We start from the raw sequence: 16,238 nt of genomic DNA, 5'->3' as shown, positions 1-16,238 counted from the left end.
TGGATTGAGCCATGCTGCTTCAGGAAGTTATATAACTCTTGGTCAGCTTCTGTGCTGGTTACACCACTAACTGTAATGGACTTTAACACTGCTCGTTTGAACCACCTCCATATTGACTATTCTCTGATCTCTAATCTTAAATTGACCTGCACCACTCCTGGCTGCTCGCCAAATTTTGCGTAGCACTTGTGTCACTGTACCTTAAGCAACTAGAGGCCACTAGACCAGTTCTAGGTTCGAGGGAGTGGTTGAGCTAAATAAAATAGTAGACCAGAGACTAGAGCTTTTAAATGAACAAGCCAGCAGTTTACTAACAGCAGAACATACATGCAGTCAGAATACACACATATAGAAGAAGTTACACTCATCCCCTCTTTGTTTATCCCTTCAGAATGCCAATTCATTTCCGTATATATACTGAAATCCAAATGAACTTTACTATGTCTCCTACCAGTTTGAGCAATCTCCAGCATTATATCCTGTCTCGCTTCTGACTGCATGTTTATGAAACTAGTTAATGCACTGCTTGAATCTGATCCTATTAACACTTTGTTTGGTTTACAATTTTCTTTCTACTCAAGAGCTAAAGAATAGCCAACATTTCCCCTGTAAAAACTGAAAGGTTGTTATTAATTATTTCATTCAACATTATATTCAAATCTGGGATAATGAATAAAATAAGATAAGATATACCTTTATTCGTCCCACAATGGGGAAATTTGGGCATTACAGCAGCAAAGTGGACAGAAGAATATATAAGAAATTTACAAAAAAGGGTAATTATGTACAAAATTTAAATAAAAAAAATTACACCAAATAAAAATGAAATATAAATATTGCACAGTTAGTTATTGCACTTTAAGTGTATCCGTGAATACGTCATTTTAGAGTGGTTGAGTCCTGTGTGTGTTTGTGTGTGTCCCATTTAGAGCAGTGCTGGTTGTACAGCCTCACAGCAGCAGGAAGCTCCTTCACACACTTAGGGTGAAGTAGACAGTCACTGAAGGAGCTGTTCAGTGCAGAGACAGTGTTCTGCATGGGGTGGGAGTCGTTGTCCATCATCATCATCATCATCATCATCATCCTCCTCTCTCCCACCACCTGCACTGTGTCCAGGGGGCATCCTAGGACAGAGCTGGCCTTCCTAATCAGTCTGTCTAGTCTCCTCCTGTCAGCTGTTGACATGCTGCTGCTCCAGCAGACCACTCCATAGAAAATGGCTGATGCCACCACAGTCTCAAAGAAGGTGTTGAGGAGTGCCCCCTGCAGTCTCCTGAGCAGGTACAGTCTGCTCTGGCCCTTCTTGTGCAGTGCCATGGTGTTGTCTGTACAGTCCAGTTTATTGTTCAGGTGAATGCAATTCCTACTTCATTATTATCTGTTTTTGAGCCTGTTAACTGCACCTGCAGCTTGAAGGGCATATTAAAGGGGAAGGTAACCACCTAAAAGGGACTGTCAAACCCTCTATTTTTTTTTACCTCACATAGCAAATGCATGAAACCACTAATGCAAGATTTTGATGTGTTAGGAAAGGTTATTTATTACCATGAATTATTTATTTATTCATCCTTATCTAATAATCTAATCTTAATCTAATTGTATCACTTTTTATGATTATTTATTGCTCTGTTTGAAACCTGTGTTACAGATTCCCAAACTGGACCTCTGTGCAAACTGCTACAAGATCCAGGAAAAACACCAGCTCTGTGGATAGAGAAGAGAAGAAGAACAGGCATAACATTATCTCCCTGTGTTTTTCAAACCGTTTTTCAAGCAGTAACACATTTAGACAAAGACTTGTTCATCCCAAAGACCGTACACTTCACACCCAAAAAAGTAACCTGGTGTATGCAGTCTAAGTCAGTGTGGAATGAGACAGCCAGTATGTTAGATAAATATGTTAGATAAATATGTTAGATAAATATGTTTATAGAGGAGCTCAGTGTCCAGCAGGCATCTTGTCTGGGTATGTGGTATGCACCCGTGGAACGCCTGTACAAGATACCTGTGTGTTTTTGTTTGTGGTAGGTGGTTTCGGTGTATATTTTTTAACAATGCATATTATATACTGTATAACCCATTCTAAGTATTTTATCAAAGAACCTGGAGGAAAATCTAATTTAATCATGACAACCAATTGCAGAAATTCCACGTGATTGGACAATTAAGTACATTCTTATCATACAGAGATCATATTGTTTATGAAAATAAGAACTTGTATATAGCATCAAAATGTTTTGTTGTGTTTTTTTCCATATGTCTGGACATGATTGCTGTGTCGGGGGTGAAGAGAGGATCAAGCTTGAAGAGAAGGTGTTATAAGTGGGTCTTTATAAGAATTAAAAGAGAGGCCCACAAAGGATATGAATGGCCCCAGGCATGCGCCTTAGGCCCCAAAAGGACAAAATTCACTCCTGGCTAGGCTAATGTTGGCAGTAAGCAGATGCCTGGAAGGGATCAGCCAATCAGAGGCAGGAAACTATTCTGACCCAAGTGGACAGCTTAACTTCTTCTGATTGGATGATCTGTGGGCAACGTGCTGATTGGCTAGTCAGCTTGAGTGAAAAGTTTGTACACAATACACATGTACACAATATTTCTACAGCAACTAAACTATTACACATTGTTTTACAAATTCACATATTCAGATACAGTACATGACTGCATATTTTACATGTTAAGAAAAGATGACATACAACTGCAGGCTGTGAAATTCTTTGTGAACATTGATTTCACAAGCTCAAAATATTATATTATATTTTTTTGTCACATTGTAGGCACTTAAAGGTTGAAGAGAAATACTGCTCTATAACCATACACATCTTTGCAAAAAGCAGGGTCAGTTTTGCATTTCTTGTACTTGTTACTTTGGACATTTGGAAGTTTTAATGATAAAATTGGTATTATGAATTGGAGTATGAAATGAATTATAATGAAATGTAAATTCAGATAAATGACATTCATCGAAGAAAGAGAGCATCCCATTAAACTGACCACTGAGAAAAAAGTGTGCTTTTTTCATGACAACTCCCCCGTTACAATGACAGTACCTTGTGCTTGACTGAATTCCTGACATCATGAACCAAAGTATGGTCTGCCAGCTATCCTTGTCACTTTGTAAGTGTTGAGGCCTGGGGAATCAAACCCTGGTGACACACCTTTCTTGCTGAAGACATAAAAGTTAAAGAGCTGTCTGTCTTGCGCCTCCAGGGAGACTGAGGCACTGTTAAACTTCAATTTGCAAGGGTACAGGCTCTCAAATACTACCCTGAACACCCTGTCCTGCAGGTAATCCAGCCGAATAGTTCGATAATTGGACGGCACAGTCGTGTCGACCTGTGGTCCAAACTGCTGCATCACTAGTACTCCATCTGAATCCACCTTAATTTCATAGAAAGTCATATTCCTGTAAGTGAAAAAGCCGATATATGGAGCTGGATCGGGTGGTGGTCTGAGAGTTTGTTGAGCATCTCTGTAAGCATTCGCCACTGCAGGGATTAGATAGCTGTAGGCTTGGCTCACAAGTTCCTGGTCTGCAGGCCGAACCCCAGCCATTAGGACTACCAGTCCCAGCCTGAGCCGTGGTACTAAGGAGAGGGTGGCTGCATAACCGTCAAGGTCGCCGTCCTTCCTAACCACATCATAGCCAAACTGCTCATTGATCTCCCATGGTGTGCCGGTGGAGTTGGCAAAGTAGCCGTGATGACATCGTAAGACTGGGGTCAGCATGGTATTCAGGGTGTCCTGGCGGAGCAGGGTCTTGCCATGCACACCCAGAAGAGCCATCATTAGCTTGGCCATGTCAGCTGTTGTGGAATACATCTGACCTGCAGGTCGGTACCAGCCGAGGTTGTAGAGTGGAGCAGGCTGGCCATTGCTGTACACACCTAAAGCCATCTGCCTCTGAATAGCTGGAGTAAAGCTGAATCCAGTGTTCTGCATGCTGAGCCTCTCCAGAATGTTGTCTGATACCCAGCTCTCAAAGTCTGTGCCAGTCACCGTCTGGGCCAAGATGTTGGCCAATAAGGAAAAGGCAACATTGCTGTAGTGGCATCTAAGGGAAAAGAGAAAGTAATGTCACAAATGTTTGCAAGTTGCCTAGATACAAAATGCCAAAAGGATCATTCTTCTATAAAGGCATCTGCCCTCTTTTGAAACTCACAGATTGTCTAAAGGCATAAAAGTAAAAAATAAAACAAAAGAGGAAGGAAACCGAGTCTTACCTGGTGCCTGGATCTGCCACGAGGACATCATCCTGTAACAATTTCAGGGCTGACTGTGTGTCTCCACTCCAAAGGAGATTAGTTGACCTTAATCTTCTGGGTAACCCTGTAAAAATATTAGACAAATTTAGAGCAAAACTGGTGTGTATATCTATGGGCTTAAAGACATTGTATCTGTGTAATACCTTAAACCACCACTTTACCTACTACCACAAAACATTTCCAATATTCTGTTGTATGTATTTAAACAGGTTATGTGATTGATAAATTCTTGTCACAAAACACTAGTCAACAGGGCCTCGTATCAACACTTTATAGTCTCATTTCCAACAGACTCAAACTGTTTGGACGCCCTTTGGCCACTTGGAGCCAGGACCTCCGAGTTATTTTAACAGAGGAACGATGGGAACAGATATTTGACAGTGTACTCTCCTTTGCTTTAAGAGGTTCTTTTAAGACCTTCCACAAAATCTTTCAAACCTTTTTAGCCCATATCCACACATTGTCAACAATGAGGAAACAGATAATGGTCATGATATTCCCTGACAACACCACAAGCTACATATCATTAGACAGCTCTGAGACCCAACTGTCATTGAACAAGCAGCCGAATGATGAGGGAAAAAAATGAAAAAAACCAGCAACATGCATAAATTATGTCTTGAATCACATATGATTCAACCTAACTATGAAGCAATAAAGTCATACAGCATATGCACAGAACGGGGAGAACCTCGGCTACACACCAATATCAACTCTTTTCACTTATACAAAACACAATTCAAACACCAATTCACTCAGTCAGCATATCGCATAAACACGATAACCGTACACAATCTTGATAGTTGCTGGTAAAAACATGCTAACAACAAAAGCTACATATCATACTAAAGCGCAGCCTCCGCAGATTTCAACGGTGTGCTTTTTCTCACTCTACAGCCAATCATCATCAAACCAGTAGCCGAACAAATTTCGTATAAAACAGCTACATACATATATTGTCTTACCGTCGATGTTTTGTCACGATAGGTTGTGTTATGACCCATAAATCCTCTTCCGTTAGCTAGCACAAAGACTACTCGACATTTTGAGCTATGATTCCGTCTGTCCCGTTGCTATTTGTCTAAAGCGGAGGGATTTCAATGTGAAATGACTTCAACCTATCATGTCTGTCACAGTTTGTTCACTTCCTTATAATTAGAGAATGGTGTTGTTGACAGAGATTTGGAGGCTGTAAGTCGACTCTACTGGCTTTGACAGTTCAATAGACTTGTAAATCATTCAGATTGACCAATCGGTTCCTGAGGTGCAGGCCTTCGAATTTCACTTTGTGTCACTCATTGCTCTTTTGTCATTACGCTACACTAACAGGTCATTTGTAGAGAGGCAGATGATCACCCGTCTTCACTAAAAGAGTTACATTAGATGTAATACACACTTGAGGTGGCATATAAGTTCAGTGAGAAACCTCACAAGGAACAGTCTGTCTGACCATGTCCCAACTTTGCCCAGCTTCACTTAATCAGCATGAAAATTGGCACAGATAATGTTCAAATGTTGTTCTATTTCAAGATGATTTGGCTTCATCTGCATTATTACATAGGAGATATTAACTCAGATTTTTTTTTCAGGCAGACATGAAACTTTCTATTATGTTGTGGTTCATCTTCATATACACTGGCCCAGTAACATCTATACTGATGTTTCACCTCTGCTGAAATCTCACAAGTGTTACCTTTATATAGATACCAAGATTAATCATATAGACCTCGTAGTTGCAGAGATGTACTGTTTTCATTTTGGGCATGTCATTTTTCAGACAGGGACCTGAGAAAAGGGCCTAGGGCTTAAGTGTAAAGATGCTATGAGCCATTTTAAACATTCCCAAACTGGTTTATATTTGGTTATACCCAGAGAAGATGCACTTGAAAGCTCTTGAAATGGAGTGAATAGATCACTAGCATATTGGAGGTCAGTAGCAAAACAATGTTCTTTGCTTTTATATGCTGTAATTTTGTTCTGGAGGTCAGAATTTAAATCTAAGGTCTCTGTAATTTTTTAAATAAAATATAGGTTGGGAAAAGTCCACATGAAGCATCCGGTCTGTTTGGTGATCCTGATCAACTGCTTTGGACGCATGTTCGTGTAAGATATAGCACATGACCTGATTTCCTTCCATTCCTCCAGTAACCATCGTCTGTGTCTTCAAACTGTTGACTGCTGACTTCTACCCTCAGAAGGGCTTCCCTCTCTTTTAATCCCTTCTTTTAAATCTGAGAGCACAGAGCTGATTAGAACTATCTCTGGACACAGCTCAGTGTAATTATAGCCCCTCTCTCTGTTCATGTGAGCCAGATTAGTCAAGGTGCTGTAGTGGGTGGTAGATGTGTCCTTAGCTACAGACCAACATTTAGACCAATGTGCTTCCTTTTTATTGTGCCTGCCCTGGATTATACATGTGCTGGACACAATAACTTGATCAGAGACCAACCGCAACCGAAGACCTAACCCTAGGCAAATGTGTACGTATAGATAAGTTGTTATGATATGAGCATCATTGTTCACATACTTGCCAGTGTATTTTGTTTGTACTCAGAGGATTTTGTCTGTACTCAGAGGATTAAACCACAAGACAAATCACCCCATCAAACACTAAAGTGACAATTAAATCAACACAGAACAAGTATTTCACCTAATGTAAACATAACTAAGGGTGTTGAAGCTCAAGGAGGTTACTATTTTTACAATCAAATCACTGCACAAAATCTGGTGGTGCCATATCAAACTACGTTCTTTGTTGTGGGTAGGGGTTAAGTGTTCCTGACCATAGTTTACATCATGACTTCCCATGTGCCTGATCACATCTTGTGGATGTACAGTGTACACATTTCTGTGTACATGCATGAACCAACTGTCCACAGCCCACAATTATTTACATCTATTTCGGATGTTCCTGCACCTCACAATTTATCTCTGATGTAATGTTTGGTGCAAAGGGGTAATCATGTGTCTGAAAGTAAAGGTGTGGAGGTTGGAAGGTGGATGAAGGTGTGGTGCATTGAACTTTCATGAGACCAACTAAAGGTTGCATCCTATCACAGCCCAGAATTAATTAATTATTTTTCTTAAACCCTACTGACAATCTTTGATTGACTGAACTAGATCTGATACCCCATGACCAACAGCATGACAACAGCAAGTGCATGAAAGGAGACGTAAGGGATAGGGTTGGAGACTTGCAACTGCTTATCGAAACTTTACAGTTGACACTGCACATTGATTTATTTTGTATAACTGAATCCTGGCTGCTGCAACGATAATGTTTCTACTCTAAATGAGTCAACACCCTGTACTCATAATAATGCTCACATTCCTCAGTTATTGCCAGGTCTCAACACACTATGTAAAGGGGCCTTTATTTGTCACTTTGCAAATAAAATGTAATTAATTTACTGTGGATTGAACTGAACTTCCCAAAGTCCTCAGAGATACAGGCCCCAAGTTTGAAGATGATCAAGTGAGTGTTTGTCAAGAAAAGGACATAAAGAAAGACAGCAATTTCTGGTTTTATGAGTAAGATTAATAAAAGAACCCCCCATGTCATTAAAACAGATTGTGTGGTTACCAGAGAGCTGGCTGGCCATTCTGCGGAGACTGAGTGCTGGAAAGTGGCTGCTGAGGGTCCTGACTGACGAGGATGATGCCCCCTTACTTTTTCCCAGTGGGTCCTTGATGGTGAAATTGTCTGCATACTTCTCCAGAGGGTCGTCCAGAGAGTCTACCTGGCCGTTTTCCCACAGCTTGTACAGCATCAGTGTGGGGAAGATTTTAGAGAGGCTTGCGATTCTGAAATCACAGTGATTAAAGTGAGCACAACACACTATTATTCTATTTGATTGAACTGGTGCAGTGCCTGTTAACCTGGAGCATGACCTCTGATAATGTCGTAAGTGACATCAGCAAAAGGTTGTGTCTTACTTCAAAAGGATACATGGTCACTATGGTACAATGACTGTAGTTTAATTAACATAAATGAGCACTCTTTGTCTTTTTAACTTTCTCGACAACCACTCAAACAAAATACTTCAGTCGACACTGCACCATCCTGCGGTCCACACTAATACACAATACTTCACAACACACCAGCCATGTTTCAGGTCGATCAAATGAGCAGTTGTTGAGGATATCGAAGGACACATGGCCAGACAGATACAGTCTCCATATATAGTTAGATAAATGTATCCGAGTGTAATAATACAGCATTCCCACAGATTTAAGCATTTCATTTTCTGAGTGGTTCAGTCTCTTCAATCAGAGGATATACATATATATATATATATATATATGAGGCTTACTTAATACAGGGAAGGTCTAATCCGATCCCCCACCCCTAATTCTAACTGTAAGCCTCAACTCAAATTAGACTGCATGTTGCATCATGTGTGGTAATTATTTTTATTCAAATGGGGTTGCGAAAATTATTGACTGGCTGAGAAGCTTTTATGACTAGATAATAGTAATATATAGGTATTTGGCATTAAGACAAATTACCACTTCCTCTTTGTCATAAATCTGTCTTATTTTATGTTTATGTTTGTTGTACACACTGTGTATGACTATAAATCTCACCTGTACACTGTGTATTCATTGGGTGTGGATGAGGAGGGGTCGCTTATGTTTTTCTTGCCAAAGTTTCCATTCCAAAGAACAGAGTCATTTAAAACCACAATGGCTGATATCGCTGGCAGCTTGGTGGTGTGAAGACTCGACTTCAGGAGTACATCTATCTGTTGGGAGAAACTTCATTAAAACTTACGGTAACCATATCCAGAGTAGTAAAATGATTAAACATTGTAATTGGACTATATTTATACGGCGTTTTTCTAGCTTAATGGACCACTCAAAGTGCTTTAATAGATGAGTCACATTCACCCATTTACCCCATTCATACAGTGCAGCAATTTACAGCATTTTTTATGTCACATTCATATGTGTCATTGCTGGAAGAGACGTAAGAGGCAATTTAGGGTTAAGTGTCTTGCCCAAGGACACAATGGCATGCGAATTAGGGGAAGCTGGGATCAAACCTCCAACCTGCAGGTAGGTGGACGAAAATAACTCAAAGCGATTCACCTTTTCTAAGGCTACCCTCAGTGATGTGATGGGATGTTTGAGGGTCACAGGCTCAGGGAAGCGAGGGCACATCTCCTCTGCTGTCACTTCTTTTACAACCACTTCTGTGGAAAATAGGAAAGAAATAGACTCATCATATATGAATCATGCAGACACAACATCCCAGCCATACAACCAGAAATGCACAGCAAGGCATCTCCTTCATGCGACTGTGGATAACATTAACATAGTAGGATGATGAAGGAACTCAGTAGTTATTGCAGAAAACTATCAAATGTGTCCTTGAAAATTGCAAAAGATTTTGAACTTTAGGGAAATCATTTGTTGTCAACCCTACAGTCAGATTGGAAGATTAATCCCCCCCCCCCAAAAAAAATAAATATATATATACATCCAAAACAGACGTAGACTCTTTCCAAGGGCTGTTTTGCTTAGCTCAGTACAAAGACTGAAGGCAGGGGAAGAAAACATATTCAAATCAATTCAATTTTACTTGTATAGCACCAAATCACAACACACATTTTCTCAAGGCACTTTACATAGTGAGGTCGAGACCTCACAATATCACAGAGACACTCAACAGGTCCCAGTTGGGTCATGGATGATGTTTGAGGCCCTGCCCCGACAACGAGCCTGGTAAATGTCCATGATTTCTGGAAGTTGGGTCCCACCAGAAGGTTATGTTGCAGAAAAAGAGGATGGTAGATGTCTGTGAGGCCCAGGAGAGCTCTTTGGTGATGTTAACCCCCAGGAATTTAAAAATGGAGACTCTCTCGACTGCCTTGTGTCAATGAACACTGGATTGTGGTTGGTTCTCCTTGTCTTTGTGAAGTCCACTATGATCTCCTTTGTCATCTTGTTGTTCAGGATAAGATTATTAGTGGAACATCAGACTGTCAGGTTTTGCACCTCATCCCTGTACTCTGACTCATTGTTTAAGATCAGGCCAATGACTGTGAACTTTATGATGGTATTTGTTGCATAGACAGGCACACAGTCATGTGTGAAGATGGTGTACAGGATGGGGCTCAGGACACACCCCTGAGGGACACCAGTGTTCAGGATGAGGGTGGAGGATGTTTGTTTTCCCAGCCTGACAGTCTGGGGACGGTTGTTCAGGAAGTCCAGGGTCCAGTTGCAGATAGTTGTGTTCAGGCCCAGTCCATGAAGTTTAGACACTAGGCTGTTAGGGTTGACAGTATTGACCGCTGAAATAAAATCCAAAAAGAGCGTCCTGACACATGAGTCAGGACGTTCTAGGTGCTCCAGTGTAGTGTGGCAGGCAACACAGTTTGCATCTTCTGTTGATCTGTTAGCTCGGTAGGCAAACTGATGGTGGTTTAGTGTGGCAGGGATGGAGTGTTTAATCTGGGCCAGAATTAGTCTCTCAAAGCATTTGCCTATCACCGGGAGAGTGCAATTGGGGGATAGTAATTTAAACAGCTAATGTTTTTTTGTTGTTGCTTTGAGACATGTTGGGACAACAGCATGGTTCAGGGAAAGGTTGAAGATGTTGGTAAAGACCTCTGCCAGCTGGTGTGCACATGCCTGAAGTACCCGCCCTGAGACGCCGTCCGGTCCAGCTGCCTTTCTTGTGTCGAAGCAAGCAAAGAACATGTTGAGGTCTTCTACTAGTGAGGGGTTGTTCCCTGCGATGTGATTGTCCTTAGTTTTGTAGTCTATGATGGCTGTGAGGATGTATGCCAGCTGTTTGGGGGAGTGCCAGACTAGCTGCTAGACGTGCATGACACACTTTGTTGTAGGGCCACAAAACAACAAGAGATCGCAAGGTGATTGGTTGTACACTCTTCTTCATCGTTTTTAGTGGCGGTTGGCAACCAGCATAACAGGCACATTATCGGTACCTTCTGCTCCAGTATTTTTACTTTCCTCTGACAGTGGCAGATATTTAAATTTGGAGGAAAAACGAAAGAAGAGAGGTACCTACGTGGACATTATAAAGATAAAGTGATAAAATGTTTTTAAAAGCAGTTTATTGTTCATTTTAATAGGTACTAAAAAAGTTAACGTTTGATGTTCACTTTGGTGTGCAATGACAACGAGCCCTGACCCGATTATAGTTAAATGCATAATTTAAATGCTTTTAAAGGGTAAAATCATAGAAAATACATGATTCCAGGAGACATGACAACAGGCATGCACAAGTGGTGAACCAATGAACGACCTCATTCTTATTGTGATGTCGGTATCCTTCTGTGCCATCGTGATATCACAACGGTATGGAAGCACGGGGCAATTCAGGACCTTTTACATACACACAAAATCTATACAACACACATGTCTCCTTCAACATGTGTAGATAACAAGACATCATAGTTACAGGAGCAGTTAAAATGAGTTACTCCTTGAATGATTTTGCTACTTGTGTGGATGAATGACTACACCAGTCAACTTTTTCATTCATACCCACTTGGGAAGACAAACAGTCTTACCAACAATATTCTGGAGTTTGTAATATCAAGTGAGTCATGAACTTTACAACACAATTTATAATAGCAGTGGTAATAAATAAGGGGGGGGGGGACAATAACTGTTGTCATTTTATCCAGAAACACACACCACTGCTCAGGAGGAGGCTTCTTGTCTCTGCAGCAGGATTTAAAGTCTACTTCAACCGACCAGCTAATCCGACTGATTCTAATTCCGGTTCTATGTAATCCTGCTGCAGCTTCTACAAATGAACAGTTACACCAAAGGCTAACAGCCCACATAGGTTGGGAAGTCAAACTATATGTCAAAAAAACATCCATGTGTGGATTTACAACCCTCAGAGTTTGTAAATCAGTGGTGGCTACATAAACTTTACCTGTCTTCAGCTTCGGCATCCTATACTGCCATATGAAACAGCAGGTCATCACCACAGAGATCAGAAAGAAGACAACCATGCCCAGCATGGTCCATTTCATCTTCATCTTGCTTAGTGGTTGTAATGGGCAGCAGATGCACTCTAGAAAAAAAATGAACAAAGCGTGTAGCTTAACATAAAGTAAAATTGAATGTTTTTAATGACGTGAAAATTAAAAGTTTAGTTTGCCAGAAAAGGAAACTAATAAATATGACTTCCATACACAGAAGCAGAAGGTTCAAATCATTTATCTTACCAAAGGAGGGAAAACAATCCTCGGATTCCTCTCATCTTTGTGTCAGTCTCCATCTTCAGACAGGAAAAAAATCCACAAATTCATTTCCTGCAAGGTCCAGAAGGGAAAGCCAGCAGAGCTACACGAACACAGCTCCACTGCTCCTGAACATTCACTGGCCACAGACCACCACCTACATGCACTTAATCCCGACTGTGATCTCCGGCTCCAGATGAAGGGCTGGATCTATAGCCACTCCACCGTGGCATCATAATCTGCACAGAGTCGCAAGTAAGGAGAAGTCCTCAGCAATCAAATCATCTCACATCCTCTGGGGTTAATTCTATGCTCACATCACAAATCCACTGCTAAATGCTCTTCATCATTATATTAGACATGACAGGATCAGGCATTTGTGGAAATTATAATGATTTATCAGATATGAATGACAGGTCTGATGGTAGGCTGCATAGAAGAAAGACTAAACATAGTTTTTAAAATCTTGAATATCATTCTGCCAAATAGACTCTGAGACTATGTATCCCTAGAATGGGTTCTGCAAGGGAATCATTTCAATAGTTTCATTGTTAGGTCACCTTATGAGTGAACTCCACTAACAGGGTGAGTTATGCAGTGACCTCTCCAACCACAAGATGGAACTGTAGAATTAAATCAATCCTTGTTACATCATGCTGCCTCTCCATTAGGCTGTGGTCACGAGAGTTATTGACTAATCTACGTCAAGTGTTGGCTTTTCATCCACTGGACTTTTTTTTATTATTGATTACGCACAAGGTTTCATTTCAAACCTGTATTGATGACATTTGTATCAGCACTGATTATTTATTTCTTACTTAGGTCAATAAAATAGAATACTTGTGGCTCAGTTCTTTAACATGTACCTATGTTTCTTTATTACATTATAAACTATGAGTGTTACATTTTTTCTGATGTATATGAAACACAAAGGTGTAGTTCAATTTCCTTTGAACAAAAGGGTAATTCCAAATCCTACGACATTTCAGAATATTGTCACATTCATACACTGCAGGAAGATTTAGGGTTACTGTACGTGCCTTGTTCAAGGACATGCTGCCTGGGGGAAGAGGGGATCGAACCATCGACCTTCTGGTTTGTGGACAACCTCTCTATCTCCTGATCCATAGCCACCTTTCCATTACAATTCCTATACACCCATACACACACTTATTCATACAGCTCTCTTGTGCAATTTGGGGTTAAATTCCCCCTCTTTGGCTCAGAGAGTCCCCCTCTCTGAGCCAAAGAGGGGGACTTTGGCTCAGGAGAGATAGAGCGGGTTGTGTCGAAGTGTCCTTGGCCAAGAAATTTAACCCCAAATTGCACAAGAGTCCATTTACTTTTACTTATAGAAAGTAGATTAATTTAGTTTGGCAAATAAATGAGTAAATGAAGAGTCGGTCATCCACCAAGCCGAAGGTCGGCGCTTCGATCCCAGCTTTCCCCAGTCCACATGCCTATGTGTCCTTGGGGAAGACACCTAACCCAAAATTGCCTCTGACAGTGTATGAATGTGACAGAAAATGTGCGGTAAACAGCAGTGCTGTATGAATGTGTGTGAATGGGTGAATGTGACTTGTGCTGTTGTCAATAAGACTAGAAAAGCACTATATAAATACAGTCCATTTACCCTTTCTACTTAATATTCTCTGAGGTTTCAAATACTATTGTCTTCATCAGTGCAAAAGCTTAATTTAGTCAGTGACAAATTTTTTTCTTAATATTAATGGTGCAGACTGACAGCACCGACCCAGGAAAGCTTTGCTTTGGTTTGTTGCATGACAATTAGATTAGTTTAATATTTTTTTCATGTGTTTGTGCCCTGGGGGCTTGGAAAACACAGTTGTGATGGCGAAGTGTGAAATAATTTCCATGAGCAGGATATTCACAGAAAGGCTCATTTTTAATAGTTGGTGCAGAAACCTAAAGAAACATTTTGACTCCTCCGGTCATTATCAAGAACTAAGTTGATGTATGGTACAATGTAGGACGAAGGGTGTCAAAACTGATAAACAAAAGAGCAAGGGGTGTGCAGAGACAAATAGAAAATCTTGTGGTAGATGCAGCCACAAATAACATACATGTTTGCTGCAGTTGCCTCCATATTTACAGTACCCAACATTATGAAGCAAGAGGTGGAACTTGACTGGTCATGGCCATTAAGGACAAAGTGAGCAGGAGCAGAGTGTAGTGGAGGTGGTAAGCATGGAGAAGTTTCATGATTAACAACAATTCATTTCATTCAATTCAGTCAATCACAATCATAATACTAGCACTGAAATATAGAATGTTTAGGTCGCCCTTTGCCCTGGACCTGTTGAGACAGAGTAGTTAATATAGAGCCGTTCTCTCTGTTTGATGATGACATGATCAGTAGGAGAGTTGAATACATCACTCTGACCAGAAGAGAGGTTTTTTTTGGGACATCATGCACTTGAAACCACTTTTTGATCTGTGTAATGAACCAGAAATCATCTCAATATTGAGTGTCATGATCTGCCAGGATCATGAACACTTGGACTTAAACAGAACATTTTTGAAAGACTGTTGGGTTTTGTTTGGACGTTCTGTTTTTAGCTTTGATTTACATTCATGTTGATAACTTGAATTTGTGATTTCCTGTTTTACTTTGTAGTTTCCTTCCTCGTGTCTCTGCACTTCCTGTTCCCCTGTCTGTGGTCTGTTCACTTAACCCTTTCCTGTGATTGCCTGCACCTGTTCCTAATGTGTTTCACCTGTGATCTATTTGCCCCGCCCACTTTGTGTCTATTTAGTCTCTGTGCTTCCCTTTGTCAGATCGTCTGTTGATTTTCACCCCAACCTGGATTCTTCTTTGTTCCTGTGATTGCTACCTGTTCTGTCAGAGATAACCTGTTTCCGTTCCCATCTTTCCCACCTATGTTTCCCTGTTTTTGTTTAGAGGCACCGCAGAATTTGTTATGGAGATATTTGTTTGTGGTGTATGTTGTTTGTGATAAGTGTGCAAAATATGGGAAATCTTCAGTCCACAGCCGAGGTTAAATGTAAACCGCAAAGAAACACACACAAAGATAAGAAGCACAACCTAGCATTCCACCCAAAATTAAAAAATCCAAACCAGAAGTGTCACGACCTGAGAATGATTCAAATGCAACACAAGCAAGCTGAAATAGATCTTACAAAACTATATGACAATAGCTACTGTTAGTTACATTTGACAATTTCATTTGACTGGAGCTGTTCAGAAAAATGAGGAAAGTGAACTGTCTGAGCTTCACTTTCTCAAAAATTGTTTACTGACTGACTGAAACTAGGTTTCTTTATGTCTTGTTTTAATTTGTGGTATTGAATATTCTCTTGTTAAAAAACTGAGAAAGTTGTGCTGTTTGAGTGAATTGTGTAAAAGTGATGGTGAAATTTATGTTGCATAATTCTGAGACTGTTTTGTGTAGTTGCACTTTAATGTGTTATGAAAGTTGATGCTGCCTTTGTTCAGTAAAATAGTGTTTAAATGACTATAAACTGTTGGTGTGAGTGGGGACATTTGGAACGGTGCGTGTGTGTGTGTATTCTGTGGTGGTTAAAGGTCAAGTGTACATTCAGGAAGCAAAGGTGAGGCTGCTACAGTGAGCAAAAGGAAGTGGACTTGGACCTAAGCCTAGTGTTGCTGTGTTCCTGAACCTGGAGCGGGATGTGTGTGTGTGTGTGTGTGTGTGTGTGTGTGTGTTAGATGAGACAGCCAGTGCACTGTCTGAGAGAATCT

At 40.6% G+C, this 16,238-nt stretch overlaps 1 protein-coding gene across 2 annotated transcripts; it reads right to left on the bottom strand.

Annotated features, from left to right (window-relative positions):
- Nucleotides 1-2,867: 2,867 nt before the first annotated feature.
- LOC118317565 (putative beta-lactamase-like 1) lies at nt 2,868-12,649 on the bottom strand. Of its 2 annotated transcripts, none has more exons than XM_035646370.2 (7): nt 12,479-12,649; nt 12,184-12,324; nt 9,357-9,460; nt 8,853-9,010; nt 7,849-8,069; nt 4,224-4,329; nt 2,868-4,054 (listed from the first exon to the last, which is right to left on the bottom strand). In XM_035646370.2, the coding sequence occupies exons 2-7, from the start codon at nt 12,287-12,289 to the stop codon at nt 3,076-3,078; spliced, it is 1,674 nt and encodes a 557-aa protein (XP_035502263.1). In that variant the 5' UTR covers nt 12,290-12,324; nt 12,479-12,649; the 3' UTR covers nt 2,868-3,075. The 2 variants fall into 2 exon arrangements, with proteins under 2 accessions (XP_035502263.1, XP_035502265.1); XM_035646372.2 differs by having other exon boundaries at nt 9,357-9,457.
- Nucleotides 12,650-16,238: the final 3,589 nt, after the last annotated feature.

This window comes from Scophthalmus maximus, chromosome 3, assembly GCF_022379125.1.
Source record: "Scophthalmus maximus strain ysfricsl-2021 chromosome 3, ASM2237912v1, whole genome shotgun sequence".
NCBI classification, from domain to species: domain Eukaryota; kingdom Metazoa; phylum Chordata; class Actinopteri; order Pleuronectiformes; family Scophthalmidae; genus Scophthalmus; species Scophthalmus maximus.
The sequence above is the reverse complement of the archived record's forward strand: the minus strand, read 5'-3'. Positions and strand labels throughout refer to the sequence as shown.

Coding starts and splice junctions, on each gene's coding strand:
- LOC118317565 (XM_035646370.2), bottom strand. CDS start 12,289: ATGAAGATGAAATGGACCATGCTGGGCATGGTTGTCTTCTTTCTGATC. Junction 9,461..12,183: donor GATGCCGAAGCTGAAGACAG/GTAAAGTTTATG, acceptor TATTTTCCACAG/AAGTGGTTGTAAAAGAAGTG. Junction 4,330..7,848: donor AATGGCCAGCCAGCTCTCTG/GTAACCACACAA, acceptor ATATTTTTACAG/GGTTACCCAGAAGATTAAGG.